This window comes from Panicum virgatum, chromosome 2K (assembly GCF_016808335.1).
Source record: "Panicum virgatum strain AP13 chromosome 2K, P.virgatum_v5, whole genome shotgun sequence".
NCBI classification, from domain to species: domain Eukaryota; kingdom Viridiplantae; phylum Streptophyta; class Magnoliopsida; order Poales; family Poaceae; genus Panicum; species Panicum virgatum.
The window spans coordinates 12,442,752-12,470,392 of NC_053137.1; the positions used below are offsets into that span (position 1 = coordinate 12,442,752).

Consider the following 27,641-nt stretch of genomic DNA (forward strand, 5'->3'; position numbering starts at 1 on the left):
ATACATGCATCTGGAAATATAGAACACACGTACATGTGCAAAACATGCAGGGCTATAACAAGCTGGCTAATAGCGATGGTGTACCAGCCATGCATGTCTTCATCAGCGCACAGCGCATGTGTGCAAAACGTGTGGCCGGCAGCACGGGATGTGTTGATCGGAATATAGCCGTATAGGGTGTCAAAATAAATCAATTGTATTCGCGCAGTAGTTACTATACTTGGATTGGAATATGCATCAAATTAAGGCAGCTCGATCTGATGCTTGCCCACAAACGCACTCATCATCTAGTCATCTGCTACAAGCCTGGCCGGTTCGCGGCCTGCCGGGTCTATATAAAGCCTTGCCCGCGGATTAGAGGTTCAGAGTATCCCAGCAGCCGATCGATCGAGCTAGCTAGCCTCCTCCATCCCAGTCCCAGGCGCAATCTATCTATCTATCGATCGATCTCATCACCAGCAGCAGGCAGCAGGTTCATTCATCGATCATCCATATGGGGATCTCCGGCAGCCCTGTGCTCGCTTTGGCCTCGCAGGATGAGGAGCGCAAGCCCCGGTCCTACACCCCAAGCATCTGGGGCGATTTCTTCCTCCAACACCAACCATGCACCCCATCGCAGGTACGGTACCTGCAGATCAGCATCTTTCATAAAAAAAAGAAAAAAAAATTCCCCCGTCAAGGTGCGTGCGTGTGATGAATTAAGTACTCCCTCCGTTCCAAATTAAAGTCATTTCAAGAATCTTGGAGAGTCAAAATTTTTCAAATTTGACCAAATTTATATGACAAGATAATAACATTTATGATACCAATTAAGTATTATTAGATTCTTTGTTAGCTATATATTTTCATAATGCACATATTTGATGTCACAAATCTTTATATTTCTCTCTATAATTTTGGTCAAACTTTGAGATAGTTTGACTCTCCAAGATTCTTGGAATGACTTATAATTTGGAACGGAGGGAGTATCATTCATGTCGGCTCTATGTTGCATGCAGCTTCTGTCCATGGAGGAGAGAGCATGGAGCAAGCAGGAGGAGGTGAGGCGGATCTTACTTGACACCATTGCCGCCTCTTCCGAGCTGGTGGTTCGCAAGCTGGAGCTCGTCGACACGCTGCAACGGATCGGAGTGGACTACCACTTCAGGAAGGAGATCGACGAGTTGCTGCGTGATATTCACGGCTCACAGCGTGAAGGAGGCCACGATGACGAGCTGTATCTCGTATCCCTACGGTTCTATTTGCTCAGAAAGCATGGGTACAATGTCTCTTCTGGTAAGGCCCTGCAGAAGTAAAACAATGCAATTCCTCTGCTATACAATTAATTTTTTTTAGATTCATTGTTAACATCTTATTTCTGTCTGCTACATGCTGGACCGACAGAGATCTATTGCTAGTGCATTTACTTAAGCTTTTATTTACCTTTACATTTAGCAAACATTTTATTGGTTTCTTCCACTCTAAATTATTAGAACTATAGAGATTGGCAAATCAATTTTACTTGAAAAGAACTAAAATTAGTTGAAGTAGCTAAAGAAAAACAATTGTTTTAAAAATTACTTCCTTTAATCTTCCTTCTTTGCTCTTCCTTGAAGCGAGAACAAGTTTCAAAGCATGTCGCGTCCACGGTGGAAACTTGCATGAAGGAGTACGGGATGACAGTACATCAAGCCTATGAAAAGCTTAGAGCCCTAATTGACGAAGCATGGATGGATATTGTCCAGGGATGTCTTGATCAACCTTATCCTATGGAGATTTTGGAGAAGGTGGTTAACATTGCACGAACAATGGATAAAATGTACAAGCGTGATGATGCGTATACCGACCCATATAGTCTCAAAGACACCATAACTTCAATGTATGTGAACCCCGTGTGAATATACAATGAAAGATCCGGCACCAAATAGGGCACTTCATCAGCATGATACATGTAATAAACAAAGATTCTGGTAGATTTCGAATCCAAATTGATATATAATAAAAAAAATTCCTTATATGACACTGTGAAGGTTGCTTATTTTTTCTTGGCCCTCAATTTTTTTTCTTCCATATTTGACCCCAAACTCAAATTGTCTTCCCTATTTAGCACTACTGTCTGTTTAACAGTCCACGGTGTTAACCTGGGTCTGAAAAGACCATTTTGCCCTTTGAAGTGTACAGCACTGGGCCTTGTCACTCGTGCCCTTACCAATTTTTCCAAAACATCTCTCTCTCTTTCTCTCTCTCCTCAAACCCTAGAATAGATCGAGTCCTTGCGATTCCACTCCCAATGCATGGCCATGCCCCCTCCCCACGTGACGGGCGGCGGCGCATGCATGGGCCGGCTGCGTGCTTGCATCCCCCTGCGCGGCATGGGTTAGACTAGCGCTTGGGCAGCGCCACTTGCACATGACAGGTCGTAGTTCCTTGACACCTGTGATTGCATGCTAACACGCCTTGACTATATTCTTTCTTGAAATATTTTAGGAGCATTGGTCTCGAATGTGGTTGGGGCAGCCATCGGGGACAGTGTTGGGGGATGGCGAGGGGGACGAGTATGCTAGGATGCGAACTTTAATTTCTAGACTTTGTAGTGAATCTAGGAGCCGCTGCAAAGGGAGGTGATCGGTGGGCTCTTGGACTACACTCTAGATGACAATGGCCGATTATGTCACATAAAGCGATGTATAATTGCATGCTGCAGTGCAGGTTGTGATGATGGACAGAGTGAGCCTAGCCACCTCGATGACCACTGGGCCGTCAGTTGTAATTGGGCCTATAGTTGTGCCTCAAGAATTGAGAATATGGGCTTCCAACGATGCTTATAGCGAACACATTTGCCGCCAGATCCAATCAAGTTTGAGGCGCTGTGGCTATATATCGCTTGAGCGACAAAATTGCGGAGAATCACTTGAAGCAAGGCAAATGAGTAGACTAGATCAGTTAACTACTTTCAGCCAACGCAAAGAAGGAGGAAAACACGCGGCTGAAGTTACATCCAACCCATATTATATACAATTACGTGAGTAGTTGCGGCCCATATATTAACTTTTCCCTTTTCGTTTTCTCTTTCCTGTTGTGTTTCTATTATATTTCAGTTTACCTATTATTTTTATCTTTTATTATCATTTTAGTTATTTTTTATTTTAGTTTCTCATTTTCTTCTTCTCTCCTTTTTATATATACTTGTTTTCCATGTATATAAAAATATATTTTATATTTATATTTTTTAAATTTCATTTTAATATGAGTTATTTCTCTTTTCTATTTATTTGACTTTTTATGCTTACATGTTTGTCGTCAACCACCGAACTAGGGGGGTTAGCACGGGCCTTGGCCCCCCTAACTCCAGTAAATTTTCTTGAGCTCCCTGCACAAACACGGTACATACGTGCAGGCTAAGGTGTCAAGAAACACATAAGTTCAGAGAGGAATGTAGCAAGTCGCTCCAGTAGATCCAAGAGCATTTAGAGTCACTAATTGATTTTGTCAATTTGCATGAGATTGACGATCTAAAGGAGCAATTAATTTCACTGGAAACACAAGACGATCAATTTATAGTGGAATTGAGTGTTAAACAACTATAACTTAATTATCTGCACATGTGGCATCCATCGATCGCTTGTAGGATGCCTACATGTGGATGATCAACCCTGTGTTACGAGTGCACTAGCACATATATCTATTGTTTTATTCTCGCATGTGAAATTTTCATCTCTATAGGTTTTACTCCTATTATAAGATTTTTATTATCTAAATCCTTAGTAAGGGTCAAAACAAGGGTTTCTTCCAAAACTTGATTCTCGAGTGAAACTAAAAAAATTTAGCTTCACTTTACTTCTAGTTCGTATTTGTCTCGATTTTTAAAATGATTTTCACTATCCGGTGCTTCGATTTGCGTAAAAGATATGAAGGTAGAGTCGTGGGTACCTCAAACGGGTTTTAGATGTTTAAGTAACAAAAAAATTAGCTTGCATATAATTATCTTTATGTAGATTCTTTTATAGTATATATTGCGAGACACCAATCACGTTTGTCCACCTCCCCACATGAAATTTTATTGGTTCTGCCATTGTTCGCCATGAGATTTATATAAAACAGAGTACAATGCATTTCAAATAGCTGAAGTGAATTACAGATTTTATACTCAGGAACACAGCACAACGCCATTCTGGTAAGGCGGGGGTGCGTGCGACGCGCGGGGCCGCGGCGGCGCGTGGCGCACGGCCAGCGGGGCACGCGGAGGCCCGCACGGCTGGCAGGGCACACGGAGGCTCGTGGGGGGCGAGCGGCGAGCGGGGCCCGTGTGGCGGCAGGGCGCCGGTGCCGGCGGCGCGCGGGAGGAGCTGGGGAGAGAGGAAGGAGGAGGGAGGGAGAGAGAAGAAGCTAGGGTTTGGTTGGATCCAAGGGCTATAGTTGTTTTGCACGAATCTCAAATACTGTAAGGTGGATATATAAAAATCTTGTGGAAGATGTATAGGATTCACCCATTCAACCTGGCGTATTGTTGTTAGCAGGGGCGAAGCCACAGCATGCTAGCCTGGTGCACAGGCACCAGGGTAAAAACAACTTTTACCACTAAATCTACAAATATTTACCGTATATCACAAGAAAATTTTGTTTGTTACTTAATGGGTGCACCACCTCAGTTTTTATGTTAGCTTTGCCCCTGGTTGTTAGTCCAAAAGAAAAAAAAAACCGTTGGATTTCCTTCTGCTTTCTCTGTTTGGTGGGCTAGTGCCTTATGTTGCAACGGGGCGATTCCTACTTGGGAGCTGCCGCGCCGGACCCAGCCAGCCCATAGATACCAGCAGCCCAAGCCCAACGCTTCGATTACCGGCCCGTTGGAGATGGCTCAGCTGTTTTTTTTTGAAATGGAAGGACCAGCTGATATGGCTATGATGCGCCGGAGCATTTGGCTGCTATGACTGTGCTGCCTGGCGAAGCTAGAGAAAATTGAAGAGGATGCACTTGCTTTGTGGGTGCATAGAGTTTGATCATGGATAATGTAAATATAGTAAAAATTTGAACATCAATACTGTTTTTTCATTTTTTTTAGGGGTGCATTAGGACCCCTAATCAATATACAGCTTCGCCCCTGAGCATGGGTTAGTTACGTAACCGTCCCAAAGCATGAAACACGAGGGTACCCGATCAAATCAAGCACACCCACTATTCTCTTCATAATTGGTTGTCATTTGGGACAGCAACATGGTATATATCCTATCATCGACACAACCTTTCTTACTACTAATTTCTCGATTTTGCGAGACAGTTTTCCGTAACCACATCGATAGGTTAATAAAAAATGACCGCCTCAGTTAATCGCCAGCATTAACTGAGGCGGTTAGATATCGTGCCAGTTTCCTAAGAACTTTTTAAAGGTCTAGATTAATATTTTTTTAAGTTGTGTCGTCTTCAATTCGGGCCCCCTTTGGGAGGTCTCCGGCCGCATCGGCTCCGGCTCCTTGGCCACTGTTTTGCACTGTTCGCGACACTGTAGTTTGGAGTTGGTTTTGCTGCTCCGCGCTACAGTCAGCATAAGGGAGGTTGGAGCCGCCGGAGCCAGCATTTTGTGGCTCCCCTGTCCAGTGAACAGTAGTCAACAGTAGATAAACATTGCAGAAGCCGGAGCTGACCGGAGCCCTCCCAAAGAGGCCCTCGGTTTTGTCCGGCCAGTGACGGAGCAAGAAGCCACAGCTGCACTGCCAGCACGGACTTCCTTGCGTTTCATCAGCATCACATCCCCTTTCTTGCATGTCGTTAGCATACCACTTAAGCATGCCACATTTTTTCCTTCCAAATTCTTCTTCTATCTGAAGCTTTTATTGTGGTGGTGGTTCGGAGATGTCAGAAGTACCTTGAGGTCTTGTTTAGATGCACCGTGTAATAAGTTATTTGAAATGGAATCTTTGCACATTTGAAATGTTAAACATAGACTAATCACAAAATTAATTACAGAACTAAACTACAAGACGAATTTATTAAGACTAATTAATTCGTCATTAGCACATGTTTACTATAGCTTTACTGTAGCATTTTTTTTGTCTAATCATGTTCTAATTAGGCTCATTTGATATGTCTCGTAATTTACAAGCAAACTGTGTAATTGGTTTTTTTTATTTTGTTTAGATTTAGTACTCCATGCATGTGCCGCAAGATAGTTTTGGAATTTTGAATTTTGCATCTAAACGGTCTAAATTTGCATATTTTCTATTTCTTCATAAGGTACGGTATTCTGCAGCACGCGCACTCCGAGACATGACATATACCGTATACCATACATTTACAACACAAGGCTATAAATGTCCAATAGTGATGATGATGATGTCAGTGATGACCTCATCATCTGCTGCTCACTTGCTGACAGGAGTGTCTGCATCAGCGGGTACTGCAGCGCCAGAGGAAGTGGTGTCTGCATCAGGACTAGATGAGTGGTTCCTCGCCAGCCGTATAATATTAATTACGTGTGGCCTGCAGATGATCCATCGTGGGATGCATGCATGTGTGGTCTTGTGGGTGTCATCAGACTGTAGGGCCGAACATCATTGCTAATGCTCTGGATGGACTTTATATGAAGCACCATATGTACTGTTTAATGGGAACAATGCTTATGCCAATGCTAGAGATTATATCAGCGAGTGTGGTGGAAATAATGTGATTACTGTTGGTAGCTATGATCGTAATATTAGAGCAAGGTGATTATATCAACGAGCTGAGATTCGTAGGATCTTGTAGGTTGGCGAGACCGCCAAGATATCCCGAACGGTTTTGTCCCAGCAGTTGTAAGAGTTATACTCGGTGCTTATCATATTTATTATAAATTTATTCCAACAAGTTGTGTGGCCGTCTCATCCGAAGGGAACGATTCTCTACACCGCAAGGTTCTTTCACATGCCAAATATGTTGCTTAAACGAGAACTACCGCTAAGATTTCTCCTATAGGGTAGGTCGCTAGCGTAGAAACTCGTCTCGCACAAATCGACAATAATTTTCAAGAAAAAGATAAATGTAGAAGAATTCATCCCCCCCTGATTCCCAAGTGCCACAGATCGAAGTGCCTTTATTTGCATATTTTGATCATGTAGTACACTGGGAGCGATAGATACATGCATCTGGAAATATAGAACACACGTACATGTGCAAAACATGCAGGGCTATAACAAGCTGGCTAATAGCGATGGTGTACCAGCCATGCATGTCTTCATCAGCGCACAGCGCATGTGTGCAAAACGTGTGGCCGGCAGCACGGGATGTGTTGATCGGAATATAGCCGTATAGGGTGTCAAAATAAATCAATTGTATTCGCGCAGTAGTTACTATACTTGGATTGGAATATGCATCAAATTAAGGCAGCTCGATCTGATGCTTGCCCACAAACGCACTCATCATCTAGTCATCTGCTACAAGCCTGGCCGGTTCGCGGCCTGCCGGGTCTATATAAAGCCTTGCCCGCGGATTAGAGGTTCAGAGTATCCCAGCAGCCGATCGATCGAGCTAGCTAGCCTCCTCCATCCCAGTCCCACCAGCAGCAGGCAGCAGGTGCATTCATCGATCATCCGTATGGGGATCTCCGGCAGCCCTGTGCTCGCTTTGGCCTCGCAGGATGAGGAGCGCAAGCCCCGGCCCTACACCCCAAGCATCTGGGGCGATTTCTTCCTCCAACACCAGCCATGCACCCCATCGCAGGTACGGTACCTGCAGATCAGCATCTTTCATAAAAAAAGAAAAAAAATCCCCCGTCAAGGTGCGTGCGTGTGTGCGTGTGATGAATTAAGTACTCCCTCCGTTCCAAATTAAAGTCATTCAAGAATCTTGGAGAGTCAAAATTTTACAAATTTGACCAAATTTATATGACAAGATAATAACATTTATGATACCAATTAAGTATCATTAGATTCCTTGTTAGCTATATATTTTCATAATGCACCTATTTGATGTCACAAATCTTTATATTTCTCTCTATAATTTTGGTCAAACTTTGAGATAGTTTGACTCTCCAAGATTCTTGTTATGACTTATAATTTGGAACAGAGTGAGTATCATTCATGTCGGCTCTATGTTGCATGCAGCTTCTGTCCATGGAGGAGAGAGCATGGAGCAAGCAGGAGGAGGTGAGGCGGATCTTACTCGACACCATTGCCGCCTCTTCCGAGCCGGTGGTTCGCAAGCTGGAGCTCGTCGACACGCTGCAACGGATCGGAGTGGACTACCACTTCAGGAAGGAGATCGACGAGTTGCTGCGTGATATTCACGGCTCACAGCGTGAAGATGGAGGCCACAATGACGAGCTGTATCTCGTATCCCTACGGTTCTATTTGCTCCGAAAGCATGGGTACAATGTCTCTTCTGGTAAGGCCCTGCAGTAGTAAAACAATGCAATTCCTCTGCTATACAATTAATTTTTTTAGATTCATTGTTAACATGTTATTATGCTTGTAAATATAAGCAGATGTGTTTGCGAAGTTTAAGGATGACCACGGAAACTTTGCAAGTAATGATGCAAAATGTCTGCTGGCCCTGTATGAGGCTGCGCATCTCAGAACTCGCGGTGAAGAGATCCTTGACAATGCCGTGGTTTTTACCAGGAGTCGCCTCCGGTCTATGGTGAAAACTTTAGACCCAGAGCTGGCAGCAGAGGTGGAATACACATTGGAAACACCTAGTTACAGGAGGGTTGAAAGAGTGGAAGCAAGGCGCTACATCTCTTTGTATGAGAAAAAGGTTACACGGAATGACACCATACTTGAATTTGCAAAGTTGGACTACAACATTCTGCAAGCTCTGTATTGTGAGGAGTTGAAAGCTCTTACAGCGTAAGACTTGCTACAGATACTGTTATTTTGCACTGCAGACAAAAAAATGGCCTTATGTTAATCGTGTTTATCGATCTTTATTTACAGATGGTGGAAAGGCCTCCAATCACAAGCGTATGCGAGGTTTGCACGGGATAGAGTGACAGAGATGCATTTTTGGATGCTTGGGGTTATTCATGAACCTTGCCAATCATATGCACGGATAGCATTGACAAAATGTTTCAAACTTGTGTCGCTGATGGACGACTTCTGCGACAACTATAGCGACACAGAAGAATTTGAAATATTCATTACTTCTCTGGAAAGGTTGGGCGAGTGCTCGATAATTTCATTCATTGAACAAAAGCTATACATCATATACAATTTAAATTTCCATTTATTTTACTGTGACAAACTATATATAATTTGCTTCAAGTGGATGATACAATGATATAGGTGGGATGAACAAGCCGCGGAGAAATTGCCCGCATACATGAAGGACTTATTCATCTTCACACTCAACACTATAAATGATATCATGGAAGAGTTAAAACTTCGGAAAAACAAGCATGCTGAATTCGTCAAAGAACTGGTAAGTTTTTCTCCAAAGATCACACCATGCAAAAATGACAAGGACGATACATGTTTAGGTTATTATGTTTAACAATTTGTTCATCTATATGCCTAGTTTATTGACGCTGTCAAACGTTACGGCGCTGAGAGAAAATGGCGCGACGAGCGCTATGTACCAGCAAAAATTGAAGAGCACCTACAAATTTCAGTGGCTAGCAGCGGATGTATGCATCTGGCAAACATCACTTTCGTCTTAATGGGAGACGTAACTACCAGAGAGGCCATTGAGTGGGCTTTCTCCTTTCCAGAAATGATAAGAGCTGCTTGTACTGTCGGGCGCATCTGTAATGACATCATGTCACATGAGGTAACTCTATCAACGTATAGATATAATTCTTGATCATAGTTGTAAATACGTACTAAATATCTTATTTCTGTCTGTTACATGCTGGACCGACAGAGATCTATTGCTAGTGCATTTACTTAAGCTTTTATTTACCTTTACATTTAGCAAACATTTTATTGGTTTCTTCCACTCTAAATTATTAGAACTATAGAGATTGGCAAATCAATTTTACTTGAAAAGAACTAAAATTAGTTGAAGTAGCTAAAGAAAAACAATTGTTTTAAAAATTACTTCCTTTAATCTTCCTTCTTTGCTCTTCCTTGAAGCGAGAACAAGTTTCAAAGCATGTCGCGTCCACGGTGGAAACTTGCATGAAGGAGTACGGGATGACAGTACATCAAGCCTATGAAAAGCTTAGAGCCCTAATTGACGAAGCATGGATGGATATTGTCCAGGGATGTCTTGATCAACCTTATCCTATGGAGATTTTGGAGAAGGTGGTTAACATTGCACGAACAATGGATAAAATGTACAAGCGTGATGATGCGTATACCGACCCATATAGTCTCAAAGACACCATAACTTCAATGTATGTGAACCCCGTGTGAACATACAATGAAAGATCCGGCACCAAATAGGGCACTTCATCAGCATGATACATGTAATAAACAAAGATTCTGGTAGATTTCGAATCCAAATTGATATATAATAAAAAAAATTCCTTATATGACACTGTGAAGGTTGCTTATTTTTTCTTGGCCCTCAAATTTTTTTCTTCCATATTTGACCCCAAACTCAAATTGTGTTCCCTATTTAGCACTACTGTCTGTTTTAACAGTCCACGGTGTTAACCTGGGTCTGAAAAGACCATTTTGCCCTTTGAAGTGTGCCGCACTGGGCCTTGTCACTCGTGCCCTTCCCAATTTTTCCATAACATCTCTCTCTCTCCTCTCAAACCCTAGAATAGATCGAGTCCTTGCGATTCCACTCCCAATGCATGGCCATGCCCCCTCCCCACGTGACGGGCGGCGGCGCAGGCACGGGCCGGCTGCGTGCTTGCATCCCCCTGCGCGGCATGGGTTAGACTAGCGCTTGGGCAGCGCCACTTGCACAGGACAGGTCGTAGTTCCTCGACACCTGTGATCTGCATGCTAACGCGCCTTGACTATATTCTTTCTTGAAATATTTTAGGAGCATTGGTCTCGAATGTGGTTGGGGCAGCCATCGGAGACTGTGTTGGGGGATGGCGAGGGGGACGAGTATGCTAGGATGCGAACTTTAATTTCTAGACTCTAGTGAATCTAGGAGCCACTGCAAAGGGAGGTGATCGGTGGGCTCTTGGACTACATTCTAGATGACAATGGCCGATTATGTCACATAAAGCGATGTATAATTGCATGCTGCAGTGCAGGTTGTGATGATGGACAGAGTGAGCCTAGCCACCTCGATGACCAATGGGCCGTTAGTTGTAATTGGGCCTATAGTTGTGCCTCAAGAATTGAGAATATGGGCTTCCAACGATGCTTATAGCGAACACATTTGCCGCCAGATCCAATCGAGTTTGAGGCGCTGTGGCTATATATCGCTTGAGCGACAAAATTGCGGAGAATCACTTGAAGCAAGGCAAATGAGCAGACTCGATCAGTTAACTTCTTTCAGCCAACGCAAAGGAGGAAAACACGGCGGTTTTTTCTTTTTTATATTTAAAAAAATTAAAATTTCAAAAATATATGTCCGTTTTGAAAAATTTCAAAAATATACCCCGGTCGCCCTATGGGGGGGCGACAGGGCTCAAATGTATTTTTTTTCTTCAAATTTGCAACGAAGTCCCTGGAGAAAAAAAAAGAGGGGGCCTGTCGCCCCCCCCCCCAACGGGCGACAGGCCCCTGTCGCCCACCCCAGGGGCGACAGGGTCCTGTCGCCCGTTGGGGGGGGCGACAGGGTCCCTTCCCCCTATTTTAAACCCTGGCCACCATTCGCCGCCATTCCCTTTGTCATTTGAGCCTAAAAATTCAGGATAAAAAAGAGGGGTGAGGAGAAGAAAACCCTGGCCACCATTCGCCGCCATTCCCTTTTTGAAATGTTGGAAGAGCACTGCTATTGGGTTGTCGTCTTCTGTCACGTATGTCTGGGCAAAGAATGCGACATTTGGGAAACCCGTGATCGTCGTGCTGAGCAGTGGCAACCTGTGATCTCGTACTCGCAGCTACATACACTATGGTTCCTATTTTGAGCTATTCGAGCTTTTTAGCAGCAGACCCTGATGTATTTCTTAGTTCTTAATTCTTATCGTTATATTAATAAAATGTGTGCTTTTTAGTATTCTAGTGACATGAAAAGCTCCGAAAATATTAAGGAAAAGTTCAAAGATTTCATAGACTCCCGGCTACAACTGCAAATTAATGGTAAAGGCTACAACACACAGAGTTAAGCTCTCAACTTAAAACATAAACAACTAATTGCAGTGACATGTGCACGCGACAAGATAATTTCTTGTTGCATCTAAACCTACCATGCCTTATGGAATGTAAAATGCCGGGATTACATGGTACTACTCTACTGAGTGCACCTAGGATATTTGCCCTTCCTAATTGCTTCGGGCCCGGCTTCCTTCGCACGGCGTGCCCTCTCTCGCTTTCTCTCCCTGTCAGCTTTACGTTCGGCCGCCGCCTTACGATCCACCTCCTCCATCCTCTTGCGGATCTCTTCTTGCTCTTTGTTGCGCTTCTACTCTTGCTGTTCCTCGTGCTTCATTCGGCGCCAACGTTCTGCAGCCCATCTTGCTTTTTGTTCCACAATGTCCTTTGCCTGCTGCGACTGCACGGTGTCGAACCACTGCATAAAATCACAAAGAGGCGGAGGAGACTTTGTCCAACACAAGTTAGAATCATAACTCAATGTTAGGTCATAGAGAAAAATAGCGTATGTTGTCCTACTACCTTGGCCCGGTCTTTGCCATATCGCTTAGGTGGATCATATTCGTAGTTCTCACACATAAAGAACCTCATGCCGTAGTCATCTCCTAAAACCTCAGATTGCATGAACTTGCATAACGAACCGCAGAAGCACATTGGCACATTAATTCCTTTGGGTACGGTGGCTTTACACTTGCTCCACGGAATGTAGGTTGATCCTGACGAAGACATTGGTGCTATAGTGTGGTGCGCCAAATAACAAACAATGTTTAAGCAATGCACATATCGTATACCAAATCGATGCGTGAAAATATAGGTACTGTTATAATTCTATTGTCTTATACTGCAATATCAATAAGGTACTATCATAATTCTATTCTAATGTATAATTATTTTATTTGAAAAAATCTGTAATAGTACTCAAATTGTAATACTAAAACAGTGTTCTAAAACACCAAATCTAATTCAGCTAATCTGCTAATTAAATTAAATTGTTATACAATATCAACGAATTTATACGGAAGTTACCAGTAGATCACAAGTGCGGAATTCGGCAGAGCTTCGCCGCTTCCCTTCTTCTCACCCCTCTCTTTTTTCTGGATTTTTTTCGATTTTTTGAGGTCAAATGAGAGGAGGGAATGAGGGGGAGGCCTTATATAGGCGGCCTGACCCGGTCGCCCGTTGGGGGGGGGGGGGGCGACAGGCCCCCCCTGTCGGCCTCAGGAGAGGCGACCGCCCCCCCCTGGCGCTTGTAGGCCAGGCCCACTGGTTGGTCGCCCGAGGGGCGGGCGACAGGGGCCTGTCGCCCGTTGGGGGGCGACAGGCCCCCTCTTTTTTTTCCTCCAGGGACATCGTTGCAAATTTTATTTTTGAAATTTTCCAAAACGGACATATATTTTTGAAATTTTATTTTTTTAAAAATATAAAAAAGAAAAAAACCGCGAAAACACGCGGCTGAAGTTACATCCAGCCCATATTATATACAATTACGTGAGTAGTTGCGGCCCATATATTAACTTTTCCCTTTTCGTTTTCTCTTTCCTGTTGTGTTTCTATTATATTTCAGTTTACCTATTATTTTTATCATTTTAGTTATTTTTTATTTTTTATTTTAGTTTCTCATTTTCTTCTTCTCTCCTTTTTATATATACTTGTTTTCCATGTATATAAAAATATATTTTATATTTATATTTTTTAAATTTCATTTTAATATGAGTTAGTTCTCTTTTCTATTTATTAGACTTTTTATGCTTACATGTTTGTCGTCAACCACCGAACTAGGGGGGTTAGCACGGGCCTTGGCCCCCCTAACTCCAGTAAATTTTCTTGAGCTCCCTGCACAAACACGGTACATACGTGCAGGCTAAGGTGTAAAGAAACACATAAGTTCAGAGAGGAATGTAGCTAGCCGCTCCAGTAGATCCAAGAGCATTTAGAGTCACTAATTGATTTTGTCAATTTGCATGGGATTGACGATCTAAAGGAGCAATTATTTTCACTGGAAACACAAGACGATCAAATTATAGTGGAATTGAGTGTTAAACGACTATAACTTAATTATCTGTGCATGTGGCATCCATCGATCGCTTGTAGGATGCCTACATGTGGATGATCAACCCTGTGTTACGAGTGCACTAGCACATATATCTATTGTTTTATTCTCGCATGTGAAATTTTCATCTCTATAGGTTTTACTCCTATTATAAGATTTTTATTATCTAAATCCTTAGTAAGGGTCAAAACAAGGATTTCTTCCAAAACTTGATTCTCGAGTGAAACTAAAAAAATTTAGCTTCACTTTACTTCTAGTTCGTATTCATCTCGATTTTTAAAATGATTTTCACTATCCGGTGCTTCGATTTGCGTAAAAGATATGAAGGTAGAGTCATGGGTACCTCAAACGGGTTTTAGATGTTTAAGTAACAAAAAAAATTAGCTTGCATATAATTATCTTTATGTAGATTCTTTTATAGTATATATTGCGAGACACCGATCACGTTTGTCCACCTCCCCTCATGAAATTTTACTGGTTCTGCCATTGTTCGCCATGAGATTTATATAAGACAGAGTACAATGCATTTCAAATAGCTGAAGTGAATTACAGATTTTATACTCAGGAACACAGCACAATGCCATTCTGGTAAGGCTGGGCAACAAGTATATATTATAGAGGTATCTATCCTGCCTAGAGGCCATGGCATGTCAAACGAAAATTCAGTATAACGGAAGAGATAAAGTTTGACCGATTATATTAGCTTTATTGGTGTAATAATTTCCGATCGACAGTAATGCTTCCTTTATCTGAAAAAAAGAAAATGATACTCCCCGCATACGCAAATATGATGGATTATGAGTTTATCCTAAGTCAAACTATTCCAAGTTTGATAAAGTTTATGGAAAAGAATAAGGGTGTGTCTCCTTGTCAATCGACTGATTTTTAGTCTATCCATCAGTCACTCCTTTCAGCCGTGAGATTACAAATCAACAACTCAGATCCGTTGTTAACTTCTATGGTGTTGTGCTGTGTTTTTTTTGCTGCTTCCGCTCGCATCAAGCAAACGGGCCTGGCATAATGGATTTTGGACCCATTATTAGGTTTCCTAGTGGTTTTTGACTTGGCTGTAGCCTCAGTTGGCTAAAGGTTTGATCTATTGTCACCCAGGCCAGTTGTATTTTGGATCTATTGATGGGTTTTTTGTTATTTTGCCCCATTGGGAGCTCAAACATATTTTATGTCTGAAAGGATCCAGGATTTTGAATTCTTGAAGCATTAGCACTCATAATTATTGTTTATTTTGTTTTGAATGTTTCTAAAAATTGAAATACCCGCAACACATAGTTGTATTTGAAATACATTGCATTACAAATGCGAACACCTAGACAAAATCAAACAAACAGGAACTACAATTGACATGCATTGGTGACAATTTTCAACAAAATTTATTTCAAGAAAATTTCAACAAAAGTTAAAAGGTAATTTCCCTGAGTTTGTGTCATGTTAAATCACAAAAGACAAATGCAGGAAAAAAGCTCCGCTTTCTTGAAAGATAATTAACATATTAACCACATATATAAGTAGCTGAATCAGACTACTAGATCAATCTTTTCACTAAATATAAGAAAGCTACCTACAATAGACAGCAACAATACCGAAGGAGCTCAATGTTGACGATGTTCAAACATGACTATATGTAGAGCAACTGTAATAGCATGTCCGCAAAGGTTTTGAGCATAATTGATGAACCTGTGAATGCATGAAACCAACAAATAAAATGATGTCAATAACAAGGGAATTATAGCAAATAACAAAAAAAAATCAATTTGGTCAAGCCATGCATTCACCAAAAAAAAGCACAATAACAGCAAAAAAATTGCGAGGTCGTGCTAGGAGTAACTCTAATACAAATTGCTTATGATTGTCTCCAAATCGTATATTTATCTCTCCACTTGAGGTCATTCCCCATTTCCATTACATAAAATGGAAATACAGATGTCTTCAAGAAAAAAAAACAAGTAGAAGCCACTACCACAAACCTCCTAGGCTATTACTCTGATTCAAGCTAACATCCTAAGGAAGCAAGTTCATAAGAAAATAAAGTTGTTAACTTAACTAAGCATACATTATCTTTAGAACATATATAACAAGATAATAAGTAAATTGGATGAACTCTATCTGATAAGTACACGACTTATCTAAAAAGAATCATTACATTTGTATGTGTGTCCCCTGTATGTTCTTAATGAAGCAGCTTACACTGTAATGTCCACACATAATGCTAAGGAATCAGAAAACCTCCTAAGCCATTGAAAGGAACAGGTTGCTGAGTTCTACACATGCCTGGGTATACTTCTTTTGCATGCAATTGACACAAAAAAGCAGGTAATGGTTACAAAAACTGCTGGAAAATAGGTGGTCATCATCTTATATATACATGTATCAATTCTTCAGTGGCTCAGCCTTTTTTTTAGCATTGAAATCTATATCAAGTTGAATACCACATGCAGGTGGAAGACAGTGTAACAAAAACATGTAAACATCATAGTAATACAAATTTGATTAATGATCTTACACTTTAGAAGCCTTATAACAGCAAAAAAAAAATGCCACTTAAAATGTGATCGCTAAAATTTGCAGAAGAGCAAAGCACTGATAATTGAGCAACTTGAAGATTTATGACAATTCATTATTTTGTATCCTACAAATAATATAAGTAACTATAAATATTTTTAAATTCATATTAAACATACAAACACAGTACACATAGATATATACTGTAAATTAGTGTTTCATATATCAGCTGGGAAAAAAGGAAAATCTTTCAATTTTTTCTATCAAAACCAAATTAGAATGAGATCCACATTAGGAATACATACTAGCAGCGAGAAAGAACAAAAAAGTTTGTTATGGTGAGATTCAGGAACATGAAAACACAGATGAAGATTTGAAATGAGTAACACCACCGGTGTGTATTGATCATAATATCAGTATTGCAAAACACAAACTAAAGAACAATTTCAATGACTAACAAATATACTGATCAAAGGCATGGCAAGCTAAATTAAAATAAGACCTCTGCTCTCCTCTGACTTACCTGTTTACACTTACTGTGAAAAGCGCAAGATCACCTTGCTACCTCTGATGGGGCAACGTGTCAGATAAGTAACATAAGCCATCAAGAATTGAGAATCGACACAAAGTGATCCTCCTGTGCCATTTGTGACAAGAGAAGGAAAATTCAGACAAAACAAACCTACTAGGAATCAACAAATCGAGCCCCAGTATTCCTCAATCAAGCTACTACAAAACACAAATCAGATAGAACCCTATAGGAAAATCAAAAATCAAGCCACAATATAACTCAATCAAACAATTATAGACAGACAAAACCAAAATTAGACACTCGTAGAAAGACAAAACACCTTAATATCTCAAACTTAGTTGCAAAAGTCGCAGCCTACATGTACCAAAATTATATAAGTTAGTTCATTGTAAAATTTCATATAATACCTGTAAGAGTTCAACTGTTAACTTGCTTTCAACATATAGATGCCTTAAGATATGAACACTAAAGAGTGAATTTGAGGAAAAATACGTTGAAGATTATCCTAAGATATACATGACACATCTCTTCAAATAATTGTTGAGCAAAAAAAAAGCACTAAACTCATACATAGTTAACAAATACTCTCTCCAATTAAAAGTATGTGACGTTAAGAACAAGTTGCTCGATGAACAAATTAGCTAGCCCTAAATATCATACATTTAAAAATGGGTGGAATATACCAATAAGAAAAGAACATATTAACATGCACACAGGAACAATTTGATCAGCCAAAAAGAAATTGGGAAAGATCAGTTTAGTTGGTTAAAAAGAAACATCATAAAGGCTATATTTAACTACTTGGTCATCATTAACAAGCAAGCCCATAATACTACTCTGTAATTTCACTGGACCAAATAAATCATACATATAATCTACTATGTGTAGAAAAATTACATATGAGTATTATGAACACACAAACTTCTCTAGCTGCAAATTTAGTATATGATCATGCATGTTTCCCATAGCACTCATGATGCACCTGCTAAATACATCTCTCAAGGGGCTGCCTTTGAAGAATACAATGCTAAGTAGGCACAACTTTGTGAACTGCATGTAAAAACTAAGGATGGTATGATTTTCTACAAAAACAATTTCTCAAAATAAACTAGACGATGACTAATCATTTATTAGAAAAATTGTATGGAGTAGCATTTCAAGTAGAATGGATAGCCACGGTGATGCCTAACAAGAAAAATATGACATCTATAAAACACATGGTATATCTGACTCCAACATAAACACAAGAAGAGAAACAGATGTACTCTAGAGGATGGAGGAATTCGTGCGGTCGTGCCCACAAGCAAGAGGACTTCTGCCCGCAACCGATCCTCTAAGCCCCTGTTCACAACACGCTCAAAAAATCAAAATTAAAATAACATCAGCACAAATGTCAAAAATATATAAAAAAGATACAGAATAAATATTCAAGATTGAAAATGCCTCAAAACTCCTAACTAGGTACAATGCAACTACCAAGCTATTTCTATGACCAACATTATTAGTAATGCTCCATACGATAGAAAGCATGTTGTGTAACCCAAAATGCATACACATTGGTGCAAACAAATGAAAATTTTACCACCAGCAAAATAGCATAGAACATGCATGGATACATTGCTTTCAGGCTTTGCACAATTAATTTACATCAAACCTGTTCCTCTAACAACTACCATGGATACATTGCTTTCAGGAACAGAAATGTGGGAGGATATATCAATTTTACTCGACAAGATAATTTAGACACATAAAACTAATAACTGTAGAAAAATTATGGAATCTCTAGTTGTAAAATAAAAATTACATAGTAGTAATACTGAAATTAACAAATCTATCTAGGTGTAAAATATAAAAATTACATAGAAACAATGTTGAACTTAACAATATTCTCCAGATGTAAATTTAGTATAATGACCATGAAAGTTTTTCATATCACAAAAAAAGGCCTAGCAGATTGCTACCTTTATTAGATATTAGTTGGTCATCATAATGCTCTCTTTCTGATTTAAAACTTATTACATAGAAGAAATATTGGAATTAACAAATCTATCTAGTTGTAAAATTTAAAATTATATAGAAACAATATTGAACTTAACAAATTTCTATATATGTAAATTTAGTATAATAACCATGCAAGCTTTTCATATCACAGAAAACACCATTTTTACAGTCTATACTGGCATTAAGCTGATCACCAAAACAAAATTTGGTTTTCTGCCTAGTCAAAAAAATGGTGTGCCGCTAACTGGTCACAGCAAACATGAAACTTGATTCCCCTCACCAAAATTGAAACACATACATTGAAAAAAATTCTAATCAAAATAGCTTCAACTACTTTTAAACCTGCAAGACATGAATACTAGCAGTAAGCTCCCCCTTAATCTGATTTCTTATCTTCCTAGTTGGCTACCAGCAACCTGCTAGATGTGCAAAACCAAAACCCTTAAACCTCATGAAAAGAATCCCCCGCCGGTGGTACTACTCTGCAAAAAGTGCATGCCGATTTATGGGAGTATGAACTCTACATAAAAAAGTCTTGTCTCTAGAACTAGTGTAAAGTCAACAATACATCCTCTTATTCCCGGTACGACACCATAGCTGGAAAGAAAATTGAAGTAAAAAGGAAACAAAAATGTAGTCAACTTAATGGCATGAACCTCAGATATATTTTTAGAGCTTCAGGGAATGGCCAAAAACTATACTAAACTGTTGCAGTTAACACACCCACATCTCATAATTTTTACCGCTGCCGCAATACAGAATTGGCAACATTTTACCACTAGCAGAGTCACACCATAATTTTTACCGCAAAAGTCAGATAGCAAATATTAAACAATTCAAATAACTATTCTACTAGGATTTCACAAGTAATATCTGATGGGATAAAATTATGCAGAGCATTCACACCAAACATGATCAACTAAATGAGCTAACCTCGGCCAAAAATGGGCTCATGAGTCCTGATGAAATTATTCAAATCCACAACCAAGAACCTGAAGGAAAATACTCACCAAGACAAACTAGAAAATTAATGAAATAATGGGCAACAAAACGAATCACTAAAAGCATCAAAGGAAGTTACAAAGTCACAGGGACCTTTTGACAATGTTCTCCAACGAAATTAGCACTAGAACTAGAACCAAAAGTTTTGGTAGACAGGACTGCCGCACACAAGGCCAACAGCCTGCCAGCATAGGGACACAGACCAGAACTAGCAAACAAAAAGAGCTGCTACCTGCAGGAAACCAAATGCCGTGAAAGCTATCACCAAATAAAATAGCATTTGTTCCCTATTTCGAATCTAACTAGATGACAAATCAAATTGCATTCATACCAAATCACTACTCCAGCCAATCCCTAACCCTAAACACACACACCAGCAGATAAAAAATTTACGTAAAATGCGAAATCACCATGAGCAAAACCCTAGATGCCAATGAAAATCGAATCTGCACTGCAAGGTACTAACCCTAGACCACAAACAAAATCCTAATCTAGGGGGATGCCTGATTACCTTGAGAACAAGGAGAAGCCGGGCCCCCTTCCCCTGGTACCGTGCCTCAGTGAGGTGCGCAGGCACGGCGGGGATATGGTCGCCGGCTCGCCCGTCCCTGCTCCCTCGAACCCCTCCTCCCGATCCAGCGGGGAAAGGACCTGAACAGCAGCCGCCGCCTCTCTGAGCCCCCTCCCCCCTCCCCAGCTCGAGATGGAAACGAGGAGTCAAAAATGGTGGGTGAAAAGAGAAATGATGGATGGTTAAGGACACAGGAACACACACATCAGACCCGTTAACGTTTTTGCGGACCCGATAGGGTGAACCCGGGTAGAAACAACACACAACAGCGGGCCCGACGGGTTGAAAGGCACAAAACAATCTCGTCCATCTGTTTCTCATCGGACGAAGAAGCGCGTCGACTGAGGGATAAGCGGGATTTCAATCAATTGATGAGGAGCAAATCTCAAAGAATAATTAATAATGTTTAGGATATCATAGAATATTCTTTTCCAATGTAGATCCGGCCCATCCAAGTTTCGCCCTCGCTCGACACCTCACCTCACCTCGTTCGTCTCACTCTAGCCGCAGACCGTCGTCCCTCGCATAGCTAGCTGCGATCCCTCTTCTCGACAAGGATTCGGAGGCTCCCAATCCACGTGGAGCTCGGCTCGTCCAGGTCTGTTCGTCGCGGCCAGACGTGCGTCAGGAACTCCCCACCGCGCGCGAGGCGCTCCATGTGCGCCATGGCCTTGTCCGACGGCGCGACGTAGAGCACGGTCTCCACCCAGAACTCGGCCATCAGCTTCCAGCGCAGGGAGCCCTCCCGTATGCTCTCCAGCTTCGCCCCGAGCTTGATCCCTCTGCTGAAGATGGTGCCCGCATCTGCATCGTCTCCGGTGGAGCCGGCGGCGAGGACTTTCCGCAGCCGATCCCTTTCTCGCAGTCGCAGCTTGGATTTGGATTTCGATCCCAAAGCTTCTCGAGCTTCAATCATGGCGTGGTCGAAGATGAACTTCGTGTCCATCGAATTCCCCGGAAGCAGCTCCGACGCCTCGGACATCAGGTACGCGCAGTAGCGTGACAGTTTGGTCGCCACCTCACAGTGCCTGCAGCTTCCTGCAGCTGCCTCGTCAGGCAGCGCGATCACGAGGTACTCGGTGGCGATGTGCCAGATGAGCATAGTCTCCGCTTGCGTCTCGTTCTGCAGCGTCCACGACAGCTGCCGGGAGACGCCGTTCCTCACCAACGATGCCTCCCCGTTGCTTATTAGAGTATGCCCATCGCTGCTGGATTTCAGTTTCAGCAGGGCGACGATCAGAGGCTTCAGCGTGTCAGGTAGCTTGACGAAGGGCAGACCTCTGCTTGTTGCTGTCAGAGTCAGAGTATTCCCCCAAGCTCGACGGAGGTACTCGGCGGTAGCCGAGAACACCAGCATGGGGTCGAATTCAGTTGTTTCAGAGGAGAAGAAAGAAGCCTTGCTGCACTTCAAGAACTGAGAACCCTCGATGACCGAGTGCTGGCCTATGCTGTTGTGCCAGTAGCTGAACATTGGGCGCCTGCAAGAAAGAAACCCCAATGGCTTCCGGAGAGCGAATGGGAGGAACCTGTTTGCCCCTGCGGTGAGCCGGCAGCAAGCTAGCGACACCATGGCCCAGTCTGATCCCAGGTACATCACCGTCTGCCATGCCTCCACTGCGACGAACGCTCCAAGAACTAGGACCGTGGCGACGGCATCGACGACCGTGCCGGCTGTCGATTCATCATCAGTGATCGGGATGTGTTTAAGGAGCATGAAAGTGATCCGGTGCTCTAGACTAAGAGGGAGAGGGGTGAATTAGGCTCTCTAAAAATTTAGATTTATGACTCCAACTAGTTTGCACAAAATTAAACTAAAACAATCTATTCTAGATGTGCAACTAGGTTGTTCTAGTGGTAAACCCTTATCCCAAAAGAGTTTAGCAACCTATAGTCTTTTTTATCAAGAAACTATTCTATAAAAGTAAAGGCATATAAATTACTAGTATGAATTGCGGAAGCTTAAAGAACGGGATAGCGACACCATGGCCCAGTCTGATCCCAGGTTCGCTAGCCTCCACTGCGACGAACGCTCCAAGAACTAGGACCGTGGCGACGGCATCGACGACCGTGCCGGCTGTCGATTCATCATCAGTGATCGGGATGTGTTTCAGGAGCATGAAAGTGATCGGGTGCTCTAGACTAAGAGGGAGAGGGGTGAATTAGGCTCTCTAAAAATTTAGATTTATGGCTCCAACTAGTTTGCACAAAATTAAACTAAAACAATATATTCTAGATGTGCAACTAGGTTGTTCTAGTGGTAAACCCTTATCCCAAAAGAGTTTAGCAACATATAGTCTTTTTTATCAAGAAACTATTCTATAAGGAGATAGCAAACTCTTGACGTGGGTGTTTATCCCGTGGTTCGGTTAGCCACAAAGTCACACCTACATCCACATTATTGTAGCACTCACTAAGAGTATTGTTACTCGGCCACCAAGTCTCTTCCGTGAACACAATCACGGTCACCTTGGCCCCGGGTTCCACTAAGGAGCCTTTCCACGAATGATGGGGTCTCCACGTCCCCCGCACAAAGGTTGTCGTCGCTGCTCCACACCAAGTCGGAGGGTCGCACGACGTTGCCGGCGAGCTTCAACGCTCCAAGGTACCGGCGCACTAAGCTCTTGTTTTGGTTCACTATAGAACCACAGCACAAAAGCTCTATGCCTTGCAAACTCACTCACTAAGAGTTATCCTTTACACAACACTCTAAAAGTGTGCTAAGTACTAAAGGGTATGATCAATGAGCTCTTGTATGGCTTGGAGATGTTCTTGGATGTGTATGAGGTGTCTTGGGACTCCAGAAAAGTTCAAATGGCCGGGGTGAGGCATATATATAGGCCACCAAGTCTTGTAGCCGTTGCTCCAACGGTCAGCAGAATTCTGCGTATCATCGGATGAACTGATGCCTCTGGCAGGGGTAGCGTCGGTTCATCCGGTCACTCTACGCAACTGAAGTAGCCGTTGGCTTCTGACGCACAGTCTGCAGCACCACCGGTTTAACCGATGACATAGCATCGGTTTAACCGATCACTCACAGCACTCAGCTAGCCGTTGCTATTCTTCTCTTCTGCTGACGTCATTACACCGATGATATGCACCGATGCTCCGTCGGTTGAACCGGTGCTAAAAGATCTTCTCCTGGGCGTTTGACATCGTCTCTGGTACATGGTATGCCCAATGCACCGATGCCCCTTTTTGATCCGTCGGTTCAACCGGTGCCTCTAGGCTGACTTGGCTTCGATTCTTCTCTGCACCAAAAACCATGGCGTCGGTTCTTCCGGCAACCATCGGATGCACCAATGCCTATAGCGTTGGTTCATCCGGTGCTACTGAATTCTGCAGAACTCGTCCAATTCAGCGTTTCTTTGAGTTCTTTCTTCGTGTTTTGCTTCATATGGCCTTTTTACTTCATCCCTGGGATCTAGAAATGTTCACTCAACACAAGCATTAATCCCATTGATTGCGTTGTCATACGATCACCAAAATCACTCGAAATGGCATAAATGATGCCATGTTCGTTTCAATCTCCCCCTTTTTGGTGATTGATGACAACACAATCAAAGCAAGCATAATATTTGAAAGGATTGACAAATTTAACCATTTGATACTAATTGAAATCAAATGAAGCCGCTTACGCTTGCTTGGATGCTTACTACCATCTAATGATGGCTTGACCTCCCCCTAGAACCATGATTTTCCCCTTTGTTCCTCCCCCTATCTCGCTACTTCTCCCTCATGACTTGATTCACTTGGCATTTCTCCTCCTTTGGAATAGGGAACTCTCCCCCTTTGTTGAGAACATGCCTTACTTTGATCCACAATTCTCCCCCTTTGGAATCAAATAACCTAAAAAGGTCTTGCACCTAAAAGGTCTTGCAAAATAATATAGCTTAAGAGAAAATTAGTAGCCTAGAGAGTTAGTTTCATGACTCATGATCCAATTGTATGATATCAATGAAGATACCAATTGAAAATTTTACTATGATGGATCACAAAATCATGAAATTAGCATGACATGAGCTAAACTCTCCATAAGTATGTGCACAAAATTATAATGTGAAAATCAAGTGCACAACTAGATGTTATAGCTAGAGAGCTTAGATCATATCATGCACGGAGATAGCTCTAAAAATGATAAGAGATTGATAAAGATATCACTTGCTAGAAATTAGAATCTTGCATACCTCCGGGGGATTATTTACCTTGCATGTACCAATTTGAAAGTGATTTGCATATGATTCTAATTGAAGTTGAAAACCACTTGAAAGTCTTTGAGGTCAAAGAGCACTTGGTACACTAAGGTTAAGCAAATGTATGAGCACATAGCTTATGAACTTAGATATAAGCATGTAAGTTCAATTGAGCATGACTCAATATGCATGAAAGCACAATTTATCTAATCACACTTATAGAGTTGTTTGATCACATGAATTGTGAGAAATATTCTCTTAGAGTGTTAACTCCACGTGAGACTACAAAAGATAAACTTGAAAACACATTAGTCTCAAAATCACAAACTATAGAGTGAACTCCCCCTAAATGTGTGCATTTAGTGTTTGAATCACCAAGCAAATATATGCACATTGATTTTGACACAATTGGGAAGTTTACCCTATAGCTTGTGCTCATGGTACACATATAAAATACATACCTTATGAAGTCCATGTACCATGAAGGGTGACCTTGTGTAGCTTTCTACACACTTATCAAACCATGTAGGTTGCTCATGGGTTAGAGTCGTGGCACAAGCAACCCACCATATATAACATTAGGTGATGCAATGCAAACAACATAGCAAAAAACAATGGAGCTACATGATGCTTGAATTAAATTCTAGCTGCCATTACCTTGTGTGTAGGGGAGGGGAACTTGGGTCACTAATCTTTAATCCATAACTTGGCTCTAATGTAACTTTGCATGATGCATCCCTACTCATGCATCCCAAACCTCGCCAAGCCTTCAAATTCTCTGAAGCCGTCCTTGGCTTTAAGTCTTCTTTGGGACCCACACGTTCATCCGGTGCTACTGAATTCTACCGAACTCGTCCAATTCAGCGTTTTTCTTTGAGGTTCTTTCTTCGTGTTTGCTGCTTCCATGCCTTTTACTTCATGCCCTGGGATCTAGAAATGTTCACTCAATACAAGCATTAATCCTATTGATTGTGTTATCATACGATCACTAAAATCACTCAAAATGACATAAATGGTGTCATGTTCGTTTCAGCACGACTGCTCCGAGCACGGTTGCGAGGATGATCTTCAGAGCGGCCGTGGAGAGAAGGTGGTCTCAACCTCGGAAGATGGACGCCCACTTGGTGTCAGGGAAGTCGTGGAGGAACCCGAGCTCCGCCTCGACCACCCTGAACGCCTCGGCGTTGCTTGTCGGCGTTGTCGGTCGGAGATGGAGCTCGTCGACGACGAACCGGCACGTCCTCAGCGAGGCCGGCCTCGACGCAGTCGAGCCCGAAGAAGCGGCGCTTCAGCAGGTGGGAGAGGGAGTAGGCGAGGCAGGCGCCTCTGATCCGGGAGCTGTTGGCGCCGACCGAGGCGAAGGCGGCAGCGGCGTCCTCTCCATCGCAGTGCTCCCAGATCGTGTCGACGGTGATGATGTCATCCTCTAGCAGCTCGCACCTGTAGGCGGCGGCGGAGGAGGAGGAGGAGCTTCTTCTTCCCCGGCGAGCTACACTGTTGCCAGGCCAGTGTACCAGGTACCTGCAGCCGCCGGTCATGGCGTCGGGATCATCGGAGCCGTCCGGTGATGGTGAGCAGGTGGCGCCGCCGTGCTGCTTCATGTAGTCGGCCACCACCTTGCTCGGGCCGGGGTGGCCGGCGGCCCAGCTCGCCCGGATTCTGAGCCAGTGGGAGGAGACGGCTGTGGCCTCGAGGAGGGCGAAGGGGACGGCGACAGCACCGCCGGAGGAGAGGAGGGCCCGGCACAGCAAGCTGAAGAAGAGGTAGCACTGGAAGTGAACCAAGAGGCGGCGCGCCCACCGGCTGCTGTCGGCGAGGTCGTGCGCCGTGACGGAGCCGGCGCCGCCGGCGAGGAGGATGAGCGAGAGCGCCCACACGGGGTGCAGCACCGCGGCGGCCTTCGCCGGGGAGGCGGAGGCCTGCTGCATCAGGCTGAGGGCGTAGGCGGTGAGCGGCGGGAGGAGGGTGTGCGCCAGCCGCTGCGCGCCTTGGAGGAGCGCGCTGCGGCTCCGCCGCCGGACGGAGCCGAACACGAGCTGGAAGAGCAGCAGCGCCGCCGCCGCCGCCGCCGTGAACGCCAGGACCTGCATTGCCACTTAAACCTCTACCTGCAAGGAAGGAATCGAACTGGGAGCTCGATTCTTGTTGCTCGATCTACAATTCTACATGGCCGAGGTGTTTCTTTCTTCAGGCGGAGTCCAAAAGCTGGCGACAATCGGATCATATCCTTGTTGGCGCATCAGAAATCGACCAGACAGAATTTGTCCGGAATTAAAGATGATATACACAGAAGTAGCAACTCTTCACATGGGCTTGGAGCTACATCTTTTTTACTTTTACTTTGAGAGGTCTTGGATGTACAAATTTGACTCTTTATTATCTCTAACTACAAGGTTATGCAGATACAAAACTATCTACACTTATTGCATTTCCAGGTGTCCAAGATGTGAGTTTTGACTGTCCTTTTTTTATACTTAATCTTAATAAACATTAACAAGATTACACTTTCATGAAAGCTTTTGTATATCTGATCAAAGTTTCCAGCCATATAAATTTTTTCATAGTGCCGAACTTAGTCTTAGTGGTCAAAATTTAAACTGATTCTTGACAGTTGATAGGATTCCAAAGAAGAAAGGATGGAACAAGAAATATTCATGTAAACAAACTA

General features: G+C 42.7%; 2 protein-coding genes across 5 annotated transcripts; one reads left to right on the forward strand and one right to left on the reverse strand.

Annotated features, from left to right (window-relative positions):
* Positions 1–356: 356 nt before the first annotated feature.
* LOC120667092 ((E)-beta-caryophyllene synthase-like) lies at positions 357–10,418 on the forward strand. Of its 4 annotated transcripts, none has more exons than XM_039947135.1 (7): positions 357–619; positions 999–1,275; positions 8,429–8,795; positions 8,883–9,101; positions 9,231–9,366; positions 9,463–9,714; positions 10,020–10,418. In XM_039947135.1, exons 1-7 carry the CDS (start codon positions 494–496, stop codon positions 10,299–10,301), a joined length of 1,659 nt encoding a protein of 552 aa, XP_039803069.1. In that variant the 5' UTR covers positions 357–493; the 3' UTR covers positions 10,302–10,418. The 4 variants fall into 4 exon arrangements, with proteins under 4 accessions (XP_039803069.1, XP_039803078.1, XP_039803052.1 ...); XM_039947144.1 differs by having other exon boundaries at positions 8,432–8,795; XM_039947118.1 differs by lacking the exons at positions 357–619; positions 999–1,275 and adding exons at positions 7,497–7,668; positions 8,052–8,331.
* A 5,129-nt stretch (positions 10,419–15,547) lies between these two features.
* Positions 15,548–22,497, reverse strand: LOC120695106. The gene is made up of 2 exons (XM_039978420.1): positions 20,724–22,497; positions 15,548–18,550 (listed from the first exon to the last, which is right to left on the reverse strand). The coding sequence occupies exon 1, from the start codon at positions 22,495–22,497 to the stop codon at positions 21,313–21,315; it is 1,185 nt and encodes a 394-aa protein (XP_039834354.1). The 3' UTR covers positions 15,548–18,550; positions 20,724–21,312.
* Between the last annotated feature and the right edge of the window lie 5,144 nt (positions 22,498–27,641).

What these genes read in the sequence shown, in the direction of transcription:
- LOC120695106 (XM_039978420.1), bottom strand. Translation starts at nt 22,497, where the DNA reads ATGCTCCTTAAACACATCCCGATCACTGATGATGAATCGACAGCCGGC.
- LOC120667092 (XM_039947118.1), top strand. Translation starts at nt 7,543, where the DNA reads ATGGGGATCTCCGGCAGCCCTGTGCTCGCTTTGGCCTCGCAGGATGAG. An exon ending in AGCCATGCACCCCATCGCAG is followed by an intron (nt 7,669 to 8,051) that starts GTACGGTACCTG and finishes TGTTGCATGCAG; the next exon opens with CTTCTGTCCATGGAGGAGAG. An exon ending in ATGACATCATGTCACATGAG is followed by an intron (nt 9,715 to 10,019) that starts GTAACTCTATCA and finishes TCTTCCTTGAAG; the next exon opens with CGAGAACAAGTTTCAAAGCA.